Source organism: Rutidosis leptorrhynchoides, chromosome 11 (genome assembly GCF_046630445.1).
Source record: "Rutidosis leptorrhynchoides isolate AG116_Rl617_1_P2 chromosome 11, CSIRO_AGI_Rlap_v1, whole genome shotgun sequence".
NCBI classification, from domain to species: domain Eukaryota; kingdom Viridiplantae; phylum Streptophyta; class Magnoliopsida; order Asterales; family Asteraceae; genus Rutidosis; species Rutidosis leptorrhynchoides.
In genome coordinates, this window is record NC_092343.1 from 12,792,380 (window position 1) to 12,818,714 (window position 26,335).

Sequence of the window (26,335 nt, forward strand, 5' to 3'; positions counted from 1 at the left end):
AAATGAAACTTGCCGGAAAATGTTTGACTATTTGACTTACAGTTGGTCTATGTTCGGGACTTTTCCTTAACATAGTCTTTATGAGTTGCTTCCTGAAACATTATAAAAAAGGTGTGTTAATATATCTAAAGAATTCATTGAGAAAAAATAATTTACTGAGAAAAATACTTACAACGTTGAAGAATAGACGATTGGTAGGGGAGAAATGGTGGACCTGTTTATCTTGTTGATAAGTCCCGACATATCCTGCGGGGTCAAATATGTAAATGTAGGTAGAAAGAAATATAAGATGTCATACTAGCTAAATAATCATAGGACTACACGATAAAAATGTAAACCGGTAATTTTGACTTTGAACATTTTTTAAATTTTTTTTTTTTAAGAATTTGCTAACGACAACCGTTAGAAATGGTTGTAGCGAACTTACTGTAGCTCGAAATGGTTGTTGATGCGCACAAATCTCAAACATACAACAACCTACAATTAGTGAAACCAAAACAAATAAAGTGAAGTTCAAAAACGAGACATTGTGTTGTACAAATAAAGTAGCATGATAAATGTTTTCTTACCAAGAGACCAAATATCAGATTTATAACCGTAAGGAATGTCTGCGAGGATTTCTGGACACATATAGTTGGGGGTCCCAACAACCTATAGATTAATAAATAGCCATAAAGTATAAATTACATTAGAGTTTGTAAAAAAAAGGTTGACTTAAGCATGTGTCAAGATGGGCGGGTCAACTTAATGGAAGAAATTATCAGGCTGGTCAAAACAAGACATGCCAGGTTGGTTCAAAAACCTTATTAGTCCAGTTACGTGGATAGTCCTGTGATGCAATTTAACGGAAATATTTAACGATTTTATGACGGCAGGACTATCTATGCAAAAAATCACAATTCGAAGGACTATCGGTACAAAAAAAAGTTCAGAGACTATATGTGCAAATTAGGGTAAGCCACAGGGACTATCCGCGTAATTATGTCTTGTCTTTATTAATGTTCCAATACAAATTTATCACATTAGTTATCCAAATATCTTATTAGACCCATTTGACCTGTTTGAGAAAACACACGACCCAAATTAACCCCCAATCATATGTCAAATAAATAGGTCCTTGACTTTAAATGGAACATCAAACCAATTAGGCAAAATTTGACTTTCACACATTTAAGTGACGTTATAATTAGTGTGTTACCGAGGAAGCAAGATCTTCTGAGTTGAGGAGTTTCGCGAGTCCAAAGTCACCTGCTCAAACCATAAAAAGTCGTCTGAGAAATTACCAAAATTAACCGACAAATTTTCCAAATATAAATATGATTTCTTTTTTTTTATTATTATTTGAAAAGCTCCAAATATAAATAAGATTCTGCTTAAGTCTTACCGAGACGGATGTCGTTCTCCTTAGAGAGAAATATGTTGGAGCACTGAAATTAAGATATAAAAGAATATGTAAATTTAAGAATGTGACTGCATTTATATTAAGTAGATAATTTTATTATATACGTAGTCTAAAAATACAAAGCTTACTTTCAAATCCCTATGAAGCACACGATTAGTATGCAAATAATCCAATGCTAGTAATAATTGTGTGAGCCATTTGCAGAGTTTCTAATAAAATAGAAAACATCGATGAATCAGCTTTTTATAATGATATATTAGATTTAATATGATTTTTTTTTAAAAAAAAAGGGGAAATGTAAAAAAAAAGAAGTCTATTACCTCTTCCGGGAAATATGCTCCTCTAGCCTTCCTTACAAGCTCGGCCCTAGAAGGTCATAAATTTGAAAATAGTCAACAGTCAAAAAGTCAAAATAATTTTCTTAGGTAAAATAATAAAGTCAAAGCTCAAAACACTGCAATATCAACCAAAAGTTCGTAGACTTACATGTCACCTCCTTCGCAATAAGCCGTCACTATGCATATCCCCACCTATAAAACCAAAACGATGCAGTTTGACTTACATTGACCAAATACAGAAATCTTAAACAAATCTTTATATGGTGTTCTTATTAATCATTAGGGAGGAATAGCTTAGTTTTATTTTGCAAAATATTTCTACTTGCATTTGGAAGAATGACTATTCTATCAAATCTATTATATACAAAAAAAATCAATAAAAATTATTAAGGAATTAAAAAAATTACCTTATCAACCCAAGCATCTTTGTACGCCACAACATACGGATGATTAAGTCGGGATATCAGATCCATCTACATTAAAAACAAACAAAACCAATTACGATGTTTCAATTATTATTTTCATTTTTTTGGTATTGGTTATGATCGACAATAGCCTCCTCTACTGTTTTGAATTTAAGATTTTAAATACTCCTAAACATCTTTGTTACACCCGATCAATCAATCTGTTTATTTAGGATAAATTAACTTGCAATTTGTTTCATTATGCATTACCACTAGTCCACTATACCTGGCAATCAAGACCCATACACTAAAAATTGGGTCCATTGAGTCACCCATGTGGGTCCATTGGGTCTCGAAAAAGCAAAGGGAATGGGTACAATATTGACCCATCTTTAGTCCTTCAATATCTTAGAAGGTCCATCTAGACCCGTTGAAACCCATTTCAAAATCTGTTTGGGCCCGACCCGTTTGAATTTTGAGACCCGTTCGACCCATGACGCATTTTGAACCAAACCCATTTGGGTCTCGACCCAACCCGACCCGTTTTCCAGGCTTAAATTTACCACCTTCGCTCAAAATCCACATTATACATTATTCCTCTTCCATGAAAAACACAACTTTGTTATTACCCCTGCTTTTATTATATAGCACCTTGTTTTATACTAGATGAAAACAAAGATGTTATTTTTTATGTACCCATATATTAACTATTTAACCATAGAACCATTTATTACTTCATTGCTCTTGGACATATGAAGTGTGGATGGGTTTATGTAATTGGTGGAATTTGGTGTGGATTATGCCACCGAACATCATCGAATTCTCAAAAGATTGGTGTAACGGGATGGGAATAAAGGCCGGAAAGTTTTGGAGGCTAATAGGTCCGGAGGCTATTTGGGCTATATGGAATGCTCGAAATGAGGTGGTGTTTAATGCTAAGTATATTTGTTGGGCCTCTATTGTGGAACGAATAATGCAAAGTTTTGTGAATCTTATCAATTTTACATTTGGTCTTCTTCTCCTATAATGCTACTGTGATGTCTAGTGATCAAGAATATTTCCATGTTATTTTTTCTTCATGTAGTGTAATGTTTTAAGTTGGGCATAGTTTTTGACTTAGCATTTGGGCAAGAATCGCTGTAAGCCCAATATGCATATGTAATGGATCTATCTGTAATCTCCAATTTTCACAATTTCGTGAAAATTGATATATATTCAATTCTTGTTTTTTGCCAAAATATATATATATATATATATATATATATATACATATTTCAAAGGGATATATTTATTGATATCTGACTATAATGTCTCGTGTTTTATGTGCAATGACAACAGCAAAACATTTAAAACTATTAATTCATTTCAGCTTTGTCAGTTCCATATAATTTCATTCATTTAAAAAGAAGAAAAAATATAATTTGACTTGAAAAAGTCAAAGGCAAATGTAAGTATGAAACAGATAATTTGTCAGTTCCATATATTAATTAACAGGATGTGCAAATGAAATACCTCTTGATGTGCTGTCTTCTTAAACTTCTCTGTTTGCTTGTTCAACCTAATTTTCTTCATGACATACCTATTACAAAATCAAACATCACGCTTATGGAAATTCTATTCTATTTTATATCAATGAATATTTTAAAAAAAATTAAGTCAATACTACTCCTAATGATATAAAATAATACTACTGTAGTAATTCATCTAACTAATTAAAGTATTGAACACCATTTCACTTCTTTTGAAAAAGCTAAATATGAACAACATTAAATTTAAATGTAAAATCAAAAGCAACCAGAAAACATATATACGGAGTAATAAAGATGCATATTTGTGTAAACTTGTGCCCAAATTGAACTGGCAATGAAAATCTTAAGACAAAAACCCCCAAAAAATGCAAAATAAATAACACAAAAAGAAACATATATGACTAAATTCGGTTTGCTAGGGATAAATAAATATATATTCAGACAAAAAAAATGGAAAATACATACTTCTTTTTTTCAATCTTATGCAGAACAAGATAAGCAGCTCCAAAAGCTCCTCTACCAATCTGCTCAATAACTTCATAATCTTCCATCTTAGACTTGCCATCACCATTGTCTGATTCCATTTGAGACATTCTTCAAACCCTAAAAAAAAAAAAACAGTGCCAAAAAGACAACAAAGACCCAATTTTTACTACTAAAAAGTCAAATAACTTAACAAATCAGCTAAAACATGAGCAAAATGTAATGGGGTTTACCTCAAATGCCTAATTTCCTCAACCAGTTTAAGAATTTATGGCTTCAAATTATGGGTTTTGTGAGAAATTTAAAGGGTGTGTCTCAAAGTTTCAAGAAAACCTTGATATAAGATGTTGACTTATAAAGCTATGAAATTTCCAAACAATGATGATATAAAGATTCAAGAATGTGGGTAAGAAATAGAAAGAAGATGTGTGTGGGGTAGAAAGAAGCACAGATACTTGATTAAAGGAGAATTTTAGACTTGTTTACACCTTAAAATAGGTGGAAAAACAAGACTCAAGTAAAGCAACTTCAACACCAAATAACTTCTAAACATAAATACACACAGAGATGAACATATACAAACTCAAGTAAAGGGACATAGCACTGATAAAATATTGATTAAACAAAAGGGGTGTGCTTTTTACTTGTTTAATAGTAGTAATACAATTTTTTCAGGATCAAAGAGTGGTAGTTGCTCACCAAACAGGCAGGAGAAAGTATGTTTAATAAAGAAAAATAAAATAAAAATAGAGACTTTGCTTGCATTTACAGATTGAATAAATGGAGAGTGGAGAGCATTCATACCAAAAGGAATTTGTTTTCTTTGAAGACTGGCCTACAGTTATTATGTCACCATCTTCACCTGAAAAATGTCTACTTTATATGTACCTTATATTAAAAAAAAAAAAAAAAAAAAAAAAAAAAAAAAAAAACTCATGTATAACACATGAAATATTTATTTATTTATTTATTGCAAAAACTAGTTGTGCAGCTCTCACTTCGCGTCGGGGGCTCCGTTTTGAATGCGAGTTAAAAAAATCTTGATTTATTTTGTAAAAAAGAATTTTTTTCGACATCTAACATTGAAGGGTTATTCTTTTTGTGAAAGTTGCTTCCTTTAGCGTTCAGTTTTTTTTTTCTTTTTTTCTTTTTTTTTTTAAAAAGTTAGTTGATCTATTTTGTAAAAAAGAATGTTTTTCGACATCTTTTGGTAGCATTGATGGGTTGTTCCTTTTATGAAAGTTGTCTATTTTATCGTTGAGGAAGAAAAGAAGAAAAAAAAAAGTTAGTTGATTTTTTTGTAAAAAAGAATTTTTTTTCGACATCTTTTGGTAACATTGAAGGGTTGGTTCTTTTACGAAAATTGCTTCTTTTATCGTTAGAGACCAAAAAAAGGTGAAATGACGAAAATAACCCTGGTTACTATTGATGAATAGTGCTACAGGGTTTTGTCTATTAAATATATAGATAATAGATAATATATATATTTGCACACAAAAATGTGATCCAATGTAACATCCTTTTCAGTTTCAACTTTCAATTAAATAAGTTTTAAAATTTTAAATTTTCACACGTATAGGATGATCGATAAAGAATAAGACGAATATTTTTACATGGAAATTGATATTTCCACCACTGTTTTTACTTAATCCATCTTAATGTACTATAATACCCTTAATAATGAGTTACACATATTTCTTGTAATAATCAAACAATGGATATTTTTGGAATAAAGACACCAAATGATGGTGGAAGAATAAATTTTAAATGTGGAAATATCACCTCCCTTTTTAAATAGTTTGGACTATTAATCTTTCAACAGTTTTATAAATTAATAATAATAATAGATGGTTTTGTATGTATATTGTTTCACTTCTTAGTTCAACCCTAAGAGCACACGGTGTGGATTGTCACTTGACCAGCGTCGCTGCCACCACCGACCGTCGCCTACACCTCGCCGGCGTCGGCTCGGCGTCTTCACCCCCGAAGTCGAGCCCAAGACGTCGCCTTTGTAGCCGTTAGTGGGTCCCATTTTTAAATATTTCGACCGTTGTTTGCTGCTTTCCCTTTTTTTTCAAATACATTTTTAACACTATATATACACACCTTAACCCCATTTCATTATACACACAATCTCTTTCAAATAAAACATACACTCCACAATATGAATCCAAACAACACCAATCACCCACAACACCCTTTGAATTCAAACAATGCGTTTGGCCAAAATTGGAATTGGAGTAATCCGAATGCTTGGGTTAATACGCAAAATGAAAGTGGTACTCAATATGGTTCGTTTGGTAATCAATACGGTTCGATGAATCAAACTCAAGTGCCACAAACCCAAGATGAGTACCACGAATTTTTTGCTTGGAAAGCTCTCAACACTCAAGGAAGAAGCGTGGAGGAGCGGGGAAAATGATAACATTTTTCGCACTAGGTGTGACGATCAGTTTAGGTTCGAGATGGGGAAGAGTTTTCCAAGTTATAAGGCGTGGGACTTTTTGCAAGACAAACCAAAGTGGCTACATCCTGATCCCGTTGTTATTGGTAGGCGAAACAAGCGAGTGCCTGACCCCGTTGTTGATGAAACTATAGCTGAAACTGATTTTGACTTGAACCGAGATGAAGAAGTTGAAACAATGCCAAATGAGGAGCTATTTGGCAGAGATCGACTGCCACGTCCACCCGATAAACCTGAAATGTCCCGTTCATATCGATTATAAACGTTCAATATTAATTGATTTCGTTGCGAGGTTTTGACCTCTATATGAGACGTTTTTCAAAGACTGCATTCGATTTTTAAAACAAACCATAACCTTTAAAATATTACGACGATTATCAAATAATGATAATCTAAAATATAGCGTTTTTCACACGACCATTACATAATGGTTTACAATAATATTACACAACAATATATATGTCTTCGAATGCAGTTTTTAAACAATATTATACAAGCATGCTGACTCCAACTCTTGTCCATAAATTAGCATGCAACATCGGAAGCTCTTAATAATCACCTGAGAATAAACATGCTTTAAACGTCAACAAAAATGTTGGTGAGTTATAGGTTTAACCTATATATCAAATTGTAATAATAGACCACAAGATTTCATCTTTCAATAACATGAAATCTGCATAAAAATCATTCATATGGTTGAACACCTGGTAACCGACATTAACAAATGCATCTAGAATATCCCCATATATAAATATCGAAGTACTAAAGCAGTTCAAATTCTCTGACTGGGGCGTGTCAAAGCCCATAGATCTATCTTTAGGATTCGCGTCAATTGGTGGCAATTATAATAAACACCAATTCTTAGGCTACCAAGTTCAACAAGGGCGATATCCGGTATAACGATTCAACATAGAATGTAGTTTCAATAATTGTGTCTATTTTGTAAATCATAAACTGCATGTATTCTCATCCCAAAAATATTAGATAGTAAAAATGGGACTATAACTCGCTTTCACAGATTTTCACTTCGTCGGAAAATAAGACTTGGCCACGGGTCGATTCACGAACCTATAACAAATATTTACATATATATCAAAGTATGATCAAAATACATTCACAACATTTTTATTACGTTTTAACGATTTAAGTTTATTAAGTCAACATTCCTCGTTAGTAACCTACAACTAGTTGTCCACAGTTAGATGTACAGAAATAAATCAATATATATATTATCTCGAATCAATCCACGACCCAGTGTCTACAAGTCTCAGACTCGATCACAACTCAAAGTATATATATTATTTTGGAATCAACCTCAACCATGTATAGCTAACTCAAACATTACTGCATATAGAGTGTCTATGGTTGATCCAAATAATATATAAAGATGGGTCGATATGATGTGTCAAAACATTGTATACGTATCTATGGTATCCCAAGATTACATAATATATGTAAAATACATGTATAATACAATATAAGTTGGTTAAGTTATGATTTGTATAGATTTGTTACAAATTTCACGTAGCTACAACAAGCAAAATTATTCAATCTTGTTTTACCCATAACTTCTTCGTTTTAAATCCGTTTTGAGTGATTCAAGTTGCTATGGTTTCATATTGAACTTAGGTTTATGAATCTAAATAGAAAAAATATAAGTTTATAGTCGAAAATACAGGTTACAAGTCATTTTTGTAAAGGTAGTCATTTCAGTCGAAAGAACGACGTCTAGATGACCATTTTGAAAAACATACTTCCACTTTGAGTTTAACTGAAAGGACCCGTCCTTATCCACCTGGACGAAGTCATCAACATTTGGTCCCATTGCGATGATCGACTCTAAGTAATGTCCTTAAATTGAGCAAATGCACAGCGGAAGACTTAATTGGTACCTGAAAATAAACATGCTTTAAAGTGTCAACCAAAAGGTTGGTGAGTTCATAGGTTTATCATAACAATCATTTCAATATGTTAATAGACCACAAGATTTCAGTTTATATATATGTACACTCGCAAGTGTATAAAAGTATTCTAGAAGTTGTAGGCACCCGGTAACAAGCCTTAACGTTCATGTTTTACCCTCTGAAATACACCAGATCAGGTGTGTTTAAAATAACCTCGAAGTACTAAAGCATCCCATAGTCAGGATGAGGTTTGTCAGGCCCAATAGATCTATCTTTAGGATTCGCGCCTACCGTACATAGACAAGTAGTTTAATATTACCAAGCTAAGGGTATATTTCTGGTTTAAACTCACGTAGAATTAGTTTTAGTACTTGTGCCTATTTCGTAAAACATTTATAAAAACAGCGCATGTATTCTCAGTCCCAAAAATATATATAAAAGGGAGCAAATGAAACTCACCATACTGTATTTTGTAGTATAAATACATATGACGGCATTGAACAAGTGTAGGGTTGGCCTCAGATTCACGAACCTATATTATTTATATATATATCAAAACATGTAATCGTGATCGAACAATTTATATACGTATTTATTAGTGATATCATTTTATAACTTATGTGTTTCATTAACATATTTTAATATTACCAATAATTATATATTAATAATAATGATACTAATTAATGATAATGTTAATACTATTAAGGATTATAATGATTAAAAAAAATACTAATATTGTTAAAAATGATGATTTTAATAAAAATAATAGTTTTTAATAATAATAATAATAATAATAATAATAATAATAATAATAATAATAATAATAATTTTAATAATTTTAAAATGATATTTAGTAAGACTTATTTTACTGATCATAATATTAAAAATAATGGTACTATTATTTATATTACTAACTATAATGATAATAATACTACTAATAATAATAACTACAAAAATAATGATTTTACTAATAATAATACTTATTGATAATACTTAGTGATAACAAAAATAATAATAATATTAATTATACTAATAATCTTATTACTAATATGGGTACTAATTATAATTACTTAATAACAATAATAATAATTAATAATAATAATAATAATGAAATAATAATAGTAGCAGTAAAATTATACCTCACAAGAATAGCCAAAAAAATATATAGTTCCTCTGCTCGGGCTCGAACCCGAACCCTCTTGGTTAAACACCAATACCCATAACCACTACTCTGTTCATTTCATTTCTGTTCTAACTAGCACCTTAAATCCTTTTAACTTATACTCTTTAGTTCCGACATACAAATCATTATTATCATTATCTCATTTATATTATTATCTCGATTATATTTTCATCATCGTTGTCCATTTTAAGTCATCATCCTCAACATCATTCTATATCATCATTCTATTATGATCATTATGATAATCATCTAATCTCATTTATAACACGATCACTCATCGTCATGTGTTCATTATTATCATTATCATTACTATAATATCCCAACATCATCATCGATTATCCTATGTCCCTTGAACAATGTTTATGTGGTTCTTGCTGGTACCGTTTAAGAAACAGAAACAAGGATCTAGCGGCTGCAGCAGTCCACTTAAAGTGGCAGCCGAAGTTGTAAAAAAATTGGTCCAACAAATAAAATAAAAGCCCACGTATAGCAGCAGTCCAACAGACTGATCTAGATAGGTTTTCGGCCCAAAGAAAACAAGTGTGCTGCTTTAAACAGCCCCGCCTTTTATAGTTCAATTTATACAATTATTGAGCAAAGGTTTAGTGGAAGGTGGGCTCTAGTTGTCTTGCTGAGGGAAGCAGAAAAGGAATTAACAATATATATCGATATCTTATATCATATATAACATCTTTATCAATATTTATCATCAACTTCTAAGTGAATACCTTCATTTAACTTCTTCATTGTTATTAGTATCGAGCATCACCGTTATCATCACAAGAATAGGAAACGTATAGCAACAATTAATTAATAACACAAGACGATAACAATCCTTTGGGTTTGGAAGGTTTGCCGAACCAAAACAGAAAAGAAAGAGAAAATTACACAAGTTGGCGGTTTTCAAGATGGTGATAGTGGTATCACCAAAAGAAGCAGTGATAGTAACAAGTAGCAGGAATAGTCGAGCAAAAGGGTGTTTGATCAGCGAAAGAACAGAATTACAAGTAGCAGTAGCTTGGGTTTGATGATGGGTTGTGATCCGCAAGTACACAGAGAAAGATGGTGAAGCGGATTGTTGATGGTAGTGTGATTGATGGGTGTTGGTGATGGTATTCGGCTGTTCACAGCTTTCAAGGGTGGTGGGTTTGGTTTTGAAGCTAAACAGTAAAAAAAAAAAAAAGAAACAAATAAGTTGTAAGTTGGTTGCGGTTGAGTTCTAACAAAAAAAAATGTATGCAAGTGGTGATCAACGAGGAGAATAAGTGGTGGTTTCACGAAGAAGGATCAAGAAAGAAAAGAAAGAGGTGGTTGTAGGAGATGAAGAGTTGTGGTGACGATTTTAGTACATAGGGTGGTGATGGAGTTCACGGTGGTGAGGTGGGTGACAGATGGCGGTTGTGGTGATGATCAAGGTGGTTAAATATAAACAGAAATGATGATACTAACAATATTCGCAGTTGATGTATGGTAGTGTTTGGGTTTCGAAGTAGGACTAGGAGATTTGTAGCCATAGTGTCCAAGGAACAAGTGGGTTTTTGTTTCGTTGCACAAAACAGTTAAACAAAGAAGAAAAAAAATATAATGATGATGGTGAAGGTGGTTTTGTGGTGTATGATGATGAAGGTGGTGGCGGTTTCTTGATGATAATAGTCACTGAATGGTTAGAAGGTGATGATCGATTAATAGTTTGCTCGATTGTAAGGGAAAAGAGTTTACAAGTTAGATAGTGATCAAGAAGTAGTTTAGCTCGACAAGTAGAAAGAAAAAGAAGAAAAGAATGCAGGAAGTAGTAGCAGTAAAGTGGGTGTGGTTTTTGGTAGTGCAAGTCTTTCAATATTAAGAAGGTGTATATATATATATAAAGAATTACACTGTAAGGTTTATGAATCATCAAATGTTAAAGGTGTTTACAGCTCACATATGTAATAATATAATATAAAGTCTTAATAACTAAACGTGCACAAATCATAAGCCAATTATATATGCCGACAGTTTTCAATTAAGGGTACTATCGTGTCCATTGCTAAACAGTTAGCGTATAAAAGTGTTCCTAAAAATTCCAAATTTTTAGATTAAATATAATTAATTATTTCACTCATTAACTGTTTGAAACCTGATCAAAAAGGTTCGTTAATTATTTATTTTATGTTCCAAATAATATGTACGGAGTACTAAAATTTTATCTAGAAAGGTAAAAATATTTTTATCAAATCTAAAATGTTCGTAATCGATTTACAGTTCAACCTTTATTTTAAATCTTCATAAACTCGTATTAGATCTATATGAACACTAGCGAAACGCCAACCGAGTATTACAATCGTTCACTATTTATGCTCAAATTCATTTATTTTTAATATATTATCTTTTTATATATAAACAGTTTTAAATAATAAGTTTAACTACTAAAATAAATATATTATATATTTTTAAACCATTAGATTTAATATAATTTTATATATTTACAAGTAGTATTTATATACATATATAAATATATGTATCTATTTACAATTAGTTGATCGTGAATCGTCGAGAACAGTCAAAGGGTAAATGAATCCATATAAATAGTTCAAAAATTTTGAGACTCGACCTAACAGACTTTTCTTATTTTGTCAAAAGTATTAAATCGTATCGAGAGTTTGGTTCAAAATTAGTCGAAATTTTCCGGGTCATGACAGTAACCATGATTTTTGGATATTGTTTTATGTTCATAATAAAATTTATTTTCCCAGAAGAATAGCTTTTAAATCAAAGTTTATCATAGTTTTTAATTATCCAAACCAAAACAGACTCGGTTTTACTACGACGGCGTATATCCGGTTTTACGGTGTTCTTCGTGTTTCCAGGTTTTACATCATTAAGTTAGCATATCATATAGATATAGAACATGTGTTTAGTTGATTTTAAAAGTTAAGTTAGAAGGATTAACTTTGTTTGCGAACAAGTTTAGAATATACTAAACTATGTTTTAGTGATTACAAGTTTAAATCTTCGAATAAGATAGTTATATATATATATATATATATATATATATATATATATATATATATATATATATATATATATATATATATATGAATCGAATGATGTTATGAACATCACTACTACCTCAAGTTTAGTAGGTAAACCTACTGGAAGTGATAAGAAATGTGAAATGTCCCGTTCTTATTGATTAAAAACGTTCCATATTAATTGATTTCGTTGCGAGGTTTTGACCTCTATATGAGACGTTTTTCAAAGACTGCATTCATTTTTAAAACAACCATAACCTTTATTTCATAAATAAAGGTTTAAAAAGCTTTACGTAGATTATCAAATAATGATAATCTAAAATATCCTGTTTACACACGACCATTACATAATGGTTTACAATACAAATATGTTACATCGAAATCAGTTTCTTGAATGCAGTTTTTACACAATATCATACAAACATGGACTCCAAATCTTGTCCTTATTTTAGTATGCAACAGCGGAAGCTCTTAGTATTCACCTGAGAATAAACATGCTTTAAACGTCAACAAAAAATGTTGGTGAGTTATAGGTTTAACCTATATATATCAAATCGTAACAATAGACCACAAGATTTCATATTTCAATACACATCCCATACATAGAGATAAAAATCATTCATATGGTGAACACCTGGTAACCGACATTAACAAGATGCATATATAAGAATATCCCCATCATTTCGGGACACCCTTCGGATATGATATAAATTTCGAAGTACTAAAGCATCCGGTACTTTGGATGGGGTTTGTTAGGCCCAATAGATCTATCTTTATGATTCGCGTCAATTAGGGTGTCTGTTCCCTAATTCTTAGATTACCAGACTTAATAAAAAGGGGCATATTCGATTTCGATAATTCAACCGTAGAATGTAGTTTCACGTACTTGTGTCTATTTTGTAAATCATTTATAAAACATGCATGTATTCTCATCCCAAAAATATTAGATTTTAAAAGTGGGACTATAACTCACTTTCACAGATTTTTACTTCGTCGGGAAGTAAGACTTGGCCACTGGTTGATTCACGAACCTATAACAATATATACATATATATCAAAGTATGTTCAAAATATATTTACAACACTTTTAATATATTTTGATGTTTTAAGTTTATTAAGTCAGCTGTCCTCGTTAGTAACCAACAACTAGTTGTCCACAGTTAGATGTACAGAAATAAATCGATAAATATTATCTTGAATCAATCCACGACCCAGTGTATACGTATCTCAGTATTGATCACAACTCAAACTATATATATTTTGGAATCAACCTCAACCCTGTATAGCTAACTCCAACATTCACATATAGAGTGTCTATGGTTGTTCCGAAATATATATAAATGTGTCAACATGATAGGTCAAAACATTGTATACGTGTCTATGGTATCTCAAGATTACATAATATACAATACAAGTTGATTAAGTTATGGTTGGAATAGATTTGTTACCAATTTTCACGTAGCTAGAATGAGAAAAATTATCCAATTTTGTTTTACCCATAACTTCTTCATTTTAAATCCGTTTTGAGTGAATCAAATTGCTATGGTTTCATATTGAACTCTATTTTATGAATCTAAACAGAAAAAGTATAGGTTTATAGTCAGAAAAATAAGTTACAAGTCATTTTTGTAAAGGTAGTCATTTCATGTTCATAATAAAAATCATTTTCCCAGAATAACAACTTTTAAATCAAAGTTTATCATAGTTTTTAATTAACTAATCCAAAACAGCCCGCGGTGTTACTACGACGGCGTAAATCCGGTTTTACGGTGTTTTTCGTGTTTCCAGATTTTAAATCATTAAGTTAGCATATCATATAGATATAGAACATGTGTTTAGTTGATTTTAAAAGTCAAGTTAGAAGGATTAACTTTTATTTGCGAACAAGTTTAGAATTAACTAAACTATGTTCTAGTGATTACAAGTTTAAGCCTTCGAATAAGATAGCTTTATATGTATGAATCGAATGATGTTATGAACATCATTACTACCTCAAGTTCCTTGGATAAACCTACTAGAAATGAGAAAAATGGATCTAGCTTCAAAGGATCCTTGGATGGCTTGAAAGTTCTTGAAGCAGAATCATGACACGAAAACAATTTCAAGTAAGATTTCCACTCGAAATAAGATTGTTATAGTTATAGAAATTGAATTAAAGTTTGAATATGATTATTACCTTGTATTAGAAAGATAACCTACTGTAAGTAACAAAGGTTTCTTGATCTTGGATGATTACTTGGAATGGATTTAGAAAACTTGGAAGTAAACTTGCAATCTTGGAAGTATTCTTGATTTTATGAAACTAGAACTTTTGGAATTTATGAAGAACACTTAGAACTTGAAGATAGAACTTGAGAGAGATCAATTAGATGAAGAAAATTGAAGAATGAAAGTGTTTGTAGGTGTTTTTGGTCGTTGGTGTATGGATTAGATATAAAGGATATGTAATTTTTGTTTTCATGTAAATAAGTCATGAATGATTACTCATATTTTTGTAATTTTATGAGATATTTCATGCTAGTTGCCAAATGATGGTTCCCACATGTGTTAGGTGACTCACATGGGCTGCTAAGAGCTGATCATTGGAGTGTATATACCAATAGTACATACATCTAAAAGCTGTGTATTGTACGAGTACGAATACGGGTGCATACGAGTAGAATTGTTGATGAAACTGAACGAGGATGTAATTGTAAGCATTTTTGTTAAGTAGAAGTATTTTGATAAGTGTCTTGAAGTCTTTCAAAAGTGTATGAATACATATTAAAACACTACATGTATATACATTTTAACTGAGTCGTTAAGTCATCGTTAGTCGTTACATGTAAATGTTGTTTTGAAACCTTTAGGTTAACGATCTTGTTGAATGTTGTTAACCCATTGTTTATTATAACAAATGAGATGTTAAATTGTTATATTATCATGATATTATGATATATAATATATCTTAGTATGATATATATACAGTTAAATGTCGTTACAACGATAATCGTTACATATATGTCTCGTTTTGAAATCATTAAATTAGTAGTCTTATTTTTACATATGTATTTCATTGTTAATACACTTAATAATATATTTATTTATCATTTAACATAATTAACCAAGTGTATCAATATCTTAATATGATTCATATGTACCTAGTAAGACGTTGTTATAACGATAATCGTTATATATATCGTTTTCGAGTTTCTTAAATTAATAGTCTCATTTTTATGTATATAACTCATTGTTAAAATACCTAATGAGATACATTCTTATAATAAAATCATGTTAACTATATATATAACCATATTATGTCATCGTATAGTTTTTACAAGTTTTAACGTTCGTGAATCACAGGTCAACTTGGGTGGTCAATTGTCTATATAAAACCTATTTCAATTAATCAAGTCTTAACAAGTTTGATTGCTTAACATGTTGGAAACACTTAATCATGTAAATAACAATTTCATTTAATATATATATATATATAAACATGGAAAAGTTCGGGTCACTACAGTACCTACCAGTTAAATAAATTTCGTCCCGAAATTTTAAGCAGTTGGAGGTGTTGACGTATCTTCTGGAAATAAATGCGGGTATTTCTTCTTCATCTGATCTTCACGCTCCTAGGTGAACTCGGGTCCTCTACGAGCATTCCATCGAACCTTAACAATCGGTATCTTGTTTTGTTTAAGTCTCTTAACCTCACGATCCATTATTTCGACGGGTTCTTCAATGAATTGAAGTTTTTCATTGATTTAGATTTCGTCCAACGGAATAGTGAGATCATCTTTAGTAAAACATTTCTTCAAATTTGAGACGTGAAAAGTGTTATGTACAGCTGCGAGTTGTTGAGGTAGCTCCAGTTGGTAAGCTACTGGTCCGACACGATCTATAATCTTGAATGGTCCAATGTACCTTGGATTTAGTTTCCCCCGTTTACCAAATCGAACAACGCCTTTCCAAGGTGAAACCTTAAGCATGATCATTTCTCCAATTTCATACTCTATATCTTTCCTTTTACTGTCCGCGTAGCTCTTTTGTCGACTCTGGGCGGTTTTCAATCTTTGTTGAATTTGGATGATTTTCTCGGTAGTTTCTTGTATTATCTCCGGACCCGTAATCTGTCTATCCCCCACTTCATTCCAACAAATCGGAGACCTGCACTTTCTACCATAAAGTGCCTCAAACGGCGCCATCTTAATACTAGAATGATAACTGTTATTGTAGGAAAATTCTGCTAACGGTAGGTGTCGATCCCAACTGTTTCCGAAATCAATAACACATGCTCGTAGCATGTCTTCAAGCGTTTGTATCGTCCTTTCGCTCTGCCCATTAGTTTGTGGATGATAGGCAGTACTCATGTCTAGACGAGTTCCTAATGCTTGCTGTAATGTCTGCCAGAATCTTGAAATAAATCTGCCATCCCTATCAGAGATAATAGAGATTGGTATTCCATGTCTGGAGACGACTTCCTTTAAATACAGTCGTGCTAACTTATCCATCTTGTCATCTTCTCTTATTGACAGGAAGTGTGCTGATTTGGTGAGACGATCAACTATTACCCAAATAGTATCAAAACCACTTGCAGTCCTTGGCAATTTAGTGATGAAATCCATGGTAATGTTTTCCCATTTCCATTCCGGGATTTCGGGTTGTTGAAGTAGACCTGATGGTTTCTGATGCTCAGCTTTGACCTTAGAATACGTCAAACATTCTCCTACGTATTTAGCAACATCGGCTTTCATACCCGGCCACCAAAAATGTTTCTTGAGATCCTTGTACATCTTTCCCGTTCCAGGATGTATTGAGTATCTGGTTTTATGAGCTTCTCTAAGTACCATTTCTCTCATATCTCCAAATTTTGGTACCCAAATCCTTTCAGCCCTATACCGGGTTCCGTCTTCCCGAATATTAAGATGCTTCTTCGATCCTTTGGGTATTTCATCCTTTAAATTTCCCTCTTTAAAACTCCTTGTTGCGCCTCCTTTATTTGAGTAGTAAGGTTAGTGTGAATCATTATATTCATAGATTTTACTCGAATGGTTCTCTGTCCTTCCTGCTCAAGGCGTCGGCTACCACATTTGCCTTCCCCGGGTGGTAACGAATCTCAAAGTCGTAATCATTCAACAATTCAATCCACCTATGCTGTCTCATATTCAGTTGTTTCTGATTAAATATGTGTTGAAGACTTTTGTGGTCGGTATATATAATACTTTTGACCCCATATAAGTAGTGCCTCCAAGTCTTTAATGCAAAAACAACCGCGCCTAATTCCAAATCATGCGTCGTATAATTTTGTTCTTGAATCTTCAATTGTCTAGGTGCATAAGCAATCACCTTCGTTCGTTGCATTAATACACAATCGAGACCTTGCTTTGATGCATCACAATAAATCACAAAATCATCATTCCCTTCAGGCAATGACAATATAGGTTCCGTAGTTAGCTTTTTCTTCAATAATTGAAACGCCTTCTCTTGTTCATCCTTCCATTCAAATTTCTTCCCTTTATGCGTTAATGCAGTCAAGGGTTTTGCTATTTTGGAGAAATCTTGGATGAATCTTCTGTAGTAACCAGCCAATCCTAAAAATTGACGTATATGATTCAGAGTTTTTGGGGTTTCCCACTTTTCAACGGTTTCGATCTTTGCTGGGTCCACCTGGATACCTTCTTTGTTCACTATGTGACCGAGGAATTGAACTTCTTTCAACCAAAATGCACACTTTGAAAACTTAGCGTACAGTTTTTCTTTCCTCAATACTTCTAGCACTTTTCTCAAATGTTCTTCGTGCTCTTGATCATTCTTTGAGTAACTAAGTATGTCATCGATGAAAACAATGACAAACTTGTCAAGATATGGCCCACACACTCGGTTCATAAGGTCCATGAACACAGCCGGTGCGTTAGTCAATCCAAACGGCATAACCATAAACTCGTAATGACCATAACGCGTCCTAAAAGCAGTTTTCGGAATATCATCCTCCTTTGCTCACATTTGATGATATCCAGAACGTAAATCGATTTTCGAATAAACCGACGAGCCTTGTAGTTGATCAAATAAGTCGTCAATTCTCGGCAGTGGATAACGGTTTTTGATGGTAAGTTTGTTCAACTCTCTGTAGTCAATACACAACTTAGTTGTTCTGTTCTCGTGTAGTTCCGAGAATGGAACCCGATTGGTCTTTTCCGCTAGCAGACACTAAAGAACTAGTTTTCTCCCTCCATTCTGAATTTTTATTTTTTTTAGGTTTTATTTGAAATTAATATGCATTTTAATTTATGTTTTATTGTGATTTTAAAAAACAAAATTTACTTTAATTCATTAAGTTTAAAAAATGATTTCTAAAATTCGTCGTGAGTTAAAGACTAGGTCGTTGAGCCGAAATTGCTTTACCCGAGGGCGGGGCGACAAATTTTGTTATCATTTAATTTTATTGATCTAAAGTATGCAAAAAAAAAAATATATTATATTAATTTTTGAACGTAGGGGTTATATACCAAACTTCAAAAATATGTATATATGTTTGTATTTTATGTTATGTACACAACAGGGTAAAACAGCGCACTTTCAAAGACTGTCATTAAGTTCAACAAAAAGCTACTAATTTTGATGACAAGGCGCAAAATATCAAATGTGATGTAAAATAATATGCTTACAAACTGGGTATTTTTAATCACTTTTCTACACTAATCACCCTCATGAATTTATAATTATAGTCTGATTTCATGCAAATGAGGGCATTGCATGATCTCAAGTGTGGGGAAGGGTTATAAATTCTCTCGGGTTTACACTTAGTTTATTTGCCAAATTTTGTGAAAATTTAAAAAATTTTCAATTAAATGAACTCAAAATCATGTTTATACATATTTATGAACGATGAAAACTAGGTGATAATACCGAAATTATCGTTACCTCGAAAAGGACATAAATTGAGAAACACCCTAAAACGCTTGAATTCATTTAAAATGAAATAGAAGAAAATAAAAAGGCAAAGAAAGAAACTAAGTGTGGGAAGAATGTACCAAGTTATTCAATTTAAAACATATATCACATATTTTTGTACAAGATTATTGCAGGTACTTTTGCTTTGGACGATACTAATCAGTTTTACCCGGTTTACTGTAATACATTTGAAAGAAAGATGGATCTACACGATGAATCAATTCCATCATTAAAAGGAAGTAAAGTCTTCCTAAAAAGACACGCGCTTCTTGATTTAGGTCATGAAGTTGTCGTCCAGACCAGCTGTAGGTTGACGAAAAATCTAGAAAAGTCATCACTAAAATCAGCAGGAAATCCACGGACCTCAGCATCAAACAGGGTCGCCAAGTGGTCAGATTTATCTTAACCATGAGAAGGATTTATCTCGTACAATGGGGAGGCACCGTTCAAATTAGCTTGATAAGACTAATGAATCAGATCCCCAGAAAAGGATAATCTCCTTAAAGATTAAAAATCAGCTTTTAAGACTGATAATACTCAATCCTAGAGATTGACCTTAAAGATTGAGAATTCAAACTCATGGAATTCGATGATATCTAAACTCGAGCATGAACGAGAAAATATTTTGATCAAAAATACAAACCGATTTGTTTTCTGAAAAACCATTTTCAATGCGTTCATTACCATTGAACGTAAAATCCTAAGAAATTCACCTGGAATTCATTAGGTCACCTGAACCAAATCGGGTGTCAACCGTAAGAACGGTGGTTGCATAGCATGGTCGGAGACAGGACCTTGTGCCAGACCGAAAAATCATTGGATGATCTTTACTATTGCTCCTACCAAGGATAGTACTAGCATCCGACACGTTAAAAGACCATAACCAAAAGCATGTCATTAGACATTGCCTTAACAGTTTCTTGTTCATCGCTTTCCTTTACAACCGGACGGTAGTTTGCCGAAAGGTAATATACGGAACAAGTAAACTGGATGTGTGCTTTCCGATACCGGGATAGCAGTGGATTACACGAACCTAAATGTTTTTAGCCAAAATATTGATCCACAAATATATTTTGCAACACCAATGGTGGATCAAATCAGAAAACTTATCTAGGGTAAAATCTAGATTGAATTTTCAAAAGATCAAATGTTTTCATAAAGATCCTATTTCCTTAAGGATCTACATTTTTATAGTCATGTGGGACTGTAAACCGCCTTTCAAATGTGCACTTTGCTTTGGAAACCGAAAGTAAATCGGCTATTTGATTGCAAGTGTCGTTGACCTGAACCCGAGGCAACTGTGGATGGCACAACCACCTTCAACCATGGTTCTATCGTTACTATCATTGTTTATACCGCTCTATCAAAATCACTGATGTACAAAGTGTGAAGAATAAAGAAGTGATTCGTGTGATTTGTATTATCTTATTTCAAGACTGTATTGCTTGAGGACAAGCAACGCTCAAGTGTGGGGATATTGATAAGGCTAAAAAGGAACATATATTTCATAGCATTATCCCTCAAGAAAGACAAGATTTTAGTTGCAATTGTTCTATTTTCAAGTAATATTCGTTTATATTAAATAAGTGCGAAGACAAAAGGCAGATTCGACGAATTGAAGACACAAAGGTCCGAAAAGCTAAAAAGTACAAGATACAATTAAAGTGGTTCAATTTATTGATGAGAAACGTCTAAAAATGACAAGAGTACAAGACGCAAAACACAAAGTACACGATATAAAATAGTACGAAAGAGCGTTCGAAAATCCGGAACCGAGGCATGAACCAACTTTCAACGCTCGACGCAACGGAGCTGAAAGTACAAGTCAACTATGCACAAGAATATAATATAATATTTAAATAATTCATAATAAGAATAATATTAAATAATAAAAAGTTGTTAATTGAGCATAGTTCAGGGGTCATAAGTGAAAATTTCAATTTATCATTTGCCTATAAAAGGCCATCTAAATCGATGATTTAGATACACCTTTTTTCAATCTTCTTTCTTTCTTATGTAATTTATATTTATATTTATAATATTAAGTTTAATTTAAGATTAATAATAATTGGGTTATTGTAAGAAATGTTTTACGGGTTTTAAAGTAGGAACTCTGTCCGTGTAACGCTACGCGATTAATCACCACTGTAAGCTATGTTCTTCCTTTTTAATTTAATGTCTCGTAACTAAGTTATTATTATGCTTATTTAAAACGAAGTAATCATGATGTTGGGCTAATTACTAAAATTGGGTAATTGGGCTTTGTACCATAATTAAGGTTTGGGCAAAAGACCGACACTTGTGGAAATTGGACTATTGACTATTAATAGATGGGGGGTATTGTCTAATTGAGTGACAACTCAGTGGAGTCTGTCGAACCTATCTTCAAATTAATTATCCTAATAATTAATAATGATTATGGTTGTCCTATTTAGTGACGTTCATATGGAATCTATTATAATCATTTAATTAATTATTCGGGTTGGGTAATTGATTATTCAAACTGATCAAGTGGGTAAATTAATATTCATATCTAATCAAAACAGGGGTAGATTACATACAGTGATAACTGGTGTAATTGTTGACAGAAGTGATAACTGCGTCACAGTTTAAATCCTTAATTAGTTGGAATATTTGACTTCGGGTATAAGGGTAATTTGACGAGGACACTCGCACTTTATATTTATGACCGATAGACTATTATGGATAAAAACCAGATAGGTATCAAATAAACCATGACAAAGGACAATTAACCCGAGTAACAATTAATTAAAATCAAAACGTCAAACATCATGATTACGGAAGTTTAAATAAGCATAATCCTTTTATTTCATATTCTATCGCAATTTTATTTATTGTTATTTTATTTATCGTCATTTATTTATTTTACGCACTTTAATTATTGTCATTTATCTTTACGCTTAAAAATATAAAATCGACAAACCGGTCATTAAACGGTAAAAACCCCCCTTTTATAATAATATTACTACTTATATATATATATATATATATATATATATATATATATATATATATATATATATATATATATATATATATATATATATATATATATATATATATATTTACATAAATATAGTTTTATAAAAATATAGTACGTAATCACTAGCTCCCTGTGGAACGAACCGGACTTACTAAAAACTACACTACTCTACGATTAGGTACACTGCCTATAGTGTTGTAGCAAGGTTTAGGTATATCCCATCCGTAAATTAATAAAAATTGTGTCATATTTTGTAGTATTTCCTAGTAAAAATAATACTATTTCGTACCCTCACGCTACATCATCAAGTTTTTGGCGCCGCTGCCGGGGAACGCTAAAACGCTATATTTTTAATTATAATAATATTGAAATAAAATATAATAATATAATAATATTGAAATAGAATATAATAATATAATAATATTGAAATAGAATATAATAATATAATAATATTTTAGAATCAAAATTTGATAGGTAAAGTTTTAAAAAGTCGTATTTATTAAATACTTCAGGGGTATATTATGTAACTTGTAATTAATAATTTCTATCATGTCGCTTTCATGTGAATAGTAAATTAATTAATTTATTTTCATTTACTATTCATGAATAGTAAATGAATTAAAAAAAAAAGTTTTGAAAAAAAATAATAATTATAAAAAAATTATTAATTTGTAAAAAAAAATCGTTTTTTTAAAAAAAAAAAAGTTGTAAAAAAAAACGTTTTTTTAAGAAAAAAAATTCGTTTTTTAAAAAAAAAAAAAAAAAATTTAAAAAAAATAATAAATAATAAATTTTTTTTTAAGTTTTATTACCTTTAGATTTTTAGACTATAGTTACAATTTTTAGTATTAAGTTTAGTTTTGCATAGTTATTTTTATTTCTAGAATTTTTAGGTTTGCCGTAAAATCTCTTAAGTGCTTATTCCTTAGACTAAGATTTAGGTGCTTTAGAATTTTGCGACTCCGTTTTTCGCGCTACTTTCTTATTTTTATTTTTCGACGCCTATTTTTTGACCTTTTATTTTTCGACATTTTTCGACGCGCAATCTATTTCTTTCTTATTTCTCGCCATTCTAGTTTTTAGGACTTAGAATTTTTTCTACTTCTTCTCTAAATTTCTTAAAATTACGAAAATTTATTTTAAGTTGTTAAATTGATAGACATCAAAATTTTCTGGTTCGTAGTAATAGTTGGATTTGTACGTGGACCGGGTTATTGGAGCCAAACAGTCCTCAATTATATTGAGACCAAACGAATCATGCCCCTCTGCTGCATCTTTTGGCTATTCGAAACGTGGGCAAAATCAGAAAAGTCTATTGATTGGATAACTTATTATAATTTTTCTTTCCTTTTAAAAACTAATAGGATATTCAGTGAATGCACCGAGCAAGACGTTCACCACCTTTTGTACGTTCACCACCTGTAACTAGATCAAGACATTTAGTAAATATAACCGCCGTTGATTTTTCTTTAGAATCGTCATCCAGTTGACCAAGTACTTCAGTTCAAATTTCCGATAATCCATTTTTTGAACCCAACCTCACAATTGAGAATCCAGAGAATATTCAGGAACAGTTCGTAGATCCCGAACCACTAAACTTTCCTCCGGAGCCACCAATCATTCAAACAGAGATTGTTGAGGAACGAACCATTAAATCAGAATCATCTAGTGATACCGATTCAACGAATTCAATTATGGAAGTAACGGAACCTCTAAGTATGGAAGATCGAATGAGAGCTAAACGCACGGGCCAAGGTCACGCCATTATTAAGCCAGAAGTTAATGCTCCAGATTATGAAATCAAAGGACAAATTCTACATATGGTAACTAATCAGTGCCAATATAGTGGTACGCCAAAAGAAGATCCCAACGAACATCTTCGTACGTTTAAAAGAATTTGTACACTATTCAAAATCCGAGAAGTGGAAGATGAGCAGATCTATCTCATGTTATTTCCCTGGACTTTAAAGGGAGAAGCCAAAGATTGGTTAGAATCGTTACCTGAAGGGGCGATTGACACATGGGATGTCTTAGTTGAAAAATTTCTTCAAAGATTCTTTCCGGCATCTAAAGCCGTGAGACTTCAAGGAGAAATTGTTACGTTCGCGCAAAAGCCAAATGAAACATTATATGAGGCGTGGACAAGATTTGGAAAGTTGTTGAGAGGATGTCCTCAACACGGTTTAGACACTTATCAAATAGTACAAATATTCTACCAAGGTGTCAACGTTGCTACACGAAAAGACATCGACATAACAGCTGGTGGTTCCATTATGAAGAAAACCGCAACTGAAGCTTACAAAATTATTGATAACACAGCCTCCCACTCTCATGAGTGGCACCAAGAGAAAGATATATATCGTTCATCTAAAGCGGCTAGAGCCTATTCTAGCCATAACTTTGATTCCGTTTCCGCAAAAATAGATGCTTTCGAGAGACGAATGGAAAAGATGAATAAAGATATTCACGCAATACGAATTAGTTGTGAGCAATGCGGTGGACCACACTTAATGAAAGACTGTCACATTGAACCAACATTGGAACAACGAGAGAAGGTTTCCTATATGAACCAAAGGCCGGGAAATAATTATCAAAATAATTATCAACCGCCAAAGCTAAACTTCAATCGAAATCAAAACATTCTTTACAATCCAAAAGGACCCGAAAATAACTGGTATAACCAACAAGGTCCGAATAACCAACCAACTCAAAACAACACTTTCAATCAACAAAGACCTGGCTTATATAAACCACAACAACAAACCGAAGAGAAAAAGTCAAATATGGAAGACGTGGTATTCAAGCTAGTTGAATCTCAAACACAATTTATTGAAACTCAAACCCAAACGAACGAGAGGTTTGATCAGTCATTAAGAACTCAACAAGCTTCCATTTTGAATCTAGAAAAACACGTAGGTACTCTTGCTAGCATGATGAGTGAGAGGGAACAAGGAAAGCTACCGAGTAATACTGAAGTAAATCCTCGGAATGAGAATGTTAATATGGTTTCAACGAATTCTGAAAAACCAGCACCAGAAGATGGGAAGGTTTTAGATGTGAGTAACAATGAAGAAGTTACACCACCACCACCACCCGAGTATGTAAAGCCAGTGGTGACACCATACAAACCACCCATCCCGTTTCCAAGAAAAGGAGTTGAGTATGAGCAAGTAATAGGTAATAAAGATTGTGATACCTCTGGAAAGAAGAAGAAGAAAAAGAATAAGAAAGTACAAGAAACAAAAACCGTAAAGATAAACCCGGTGAATACAGTTCCACCAAAACCTCCACCTAGAGTAGGTGATCCGGGTGAATTTATTATTCCTTGTCTACTTAGTGATTGTGTTATGTATGATGCACTAGCAGATTTAGGTGCAAGTGTGAGTGTTATGCCTCTGTCCTTATATAAGAGATTAGGTGTAGGTAAGTTAAGTCCAACGGATATGAGTGTTCGACTCTTTGATCAAACCATTAAGCACCCAGTTGGAATTGCTGACAACCTACCCGTTTAAGTAGGCAATTTAACCTTTCTAGTCGAATTTATTGTCATTGACATAGAAGAGGACCCAAACATTCCTCTAATTTTAGGTCGGCCATTCTTAGCGTCCACCAAGGCGTTATTTGATGTAGGAAATGGAAGAATGACACTTAGTAATGATGAGAAATCTATCACCTTTATGATT

The 26,335-nt window shown here is 32.3% G+C and overlaps 1 protein-coding gene across 3 annotated transcripts in view; it reads right to left on the bottom strand.

The window, feature by feature from the left end:
• Window positions 1-26,335, bottom strand: part of LOC139877495 (serine/threonine-protein kinase Nek6-like) — a 51,040-nt gene that overhangs the window by 1,348 nt on the left and 23,357 nt on the right. The window contains exons 2-15 of one of the 3 annotated variants that reach the window (XM_071864926.1): window positions 4,961-5,018; window positions 4,389-4,516; window positions 4,139-4,276; window positions 3,657-3,723; window positions 2,148-2,213; window positions 1,889-1,932; window positions 1,723-1,768; window positions 1,531-1,611; window positions 1,385-1,427; window positions 1,199-1,248; window positions 570-651; window positions 428-477; window positions 173-246; window positions 41-92 (exon numbers count right to left, since the gene is read on the bottom strand). In XM_071864926.1, coding sequence (XP_071721027.1) covers window positions 41-92; window positions 173-246; window positions 428-477; window positions 570-651; window positions 1,199-1,248; window positions 1,385-1,427; window positions 1,531-1,611; window positions 1,723-1,768; window positions 1,889-1,932; window positions 2,148-2,213; window positions 3,657-3,723; window positions 4,139-4,266 — 783 coding nt within the window. In that variant the 5' untranslated portion in view covers window positions 4,267-4,276; window positions 4,389-4,516; window positions 4,961-5,018. Of the gene's footprint in view, window positions 1-40; window positions 93-172; window positions 247-427; window positions 478-569; window positions 652-1,198; window positions 1,249-1,384; window positions 1,428-1,530; window positions 1,612-1,722; window positions 1,769-1,888; window positions 1,933-2,147; window positions 2,214-3,656; window positions 3,724-4,138; window positions 4,277-4,388; window positions 4,748-4,959; window positions 5,019-26,335 lie in introns of those variants that run through there. The other 2 variants (XM_071864927.1, XM_071864925.1) reach the window with 2 other exon arrangements.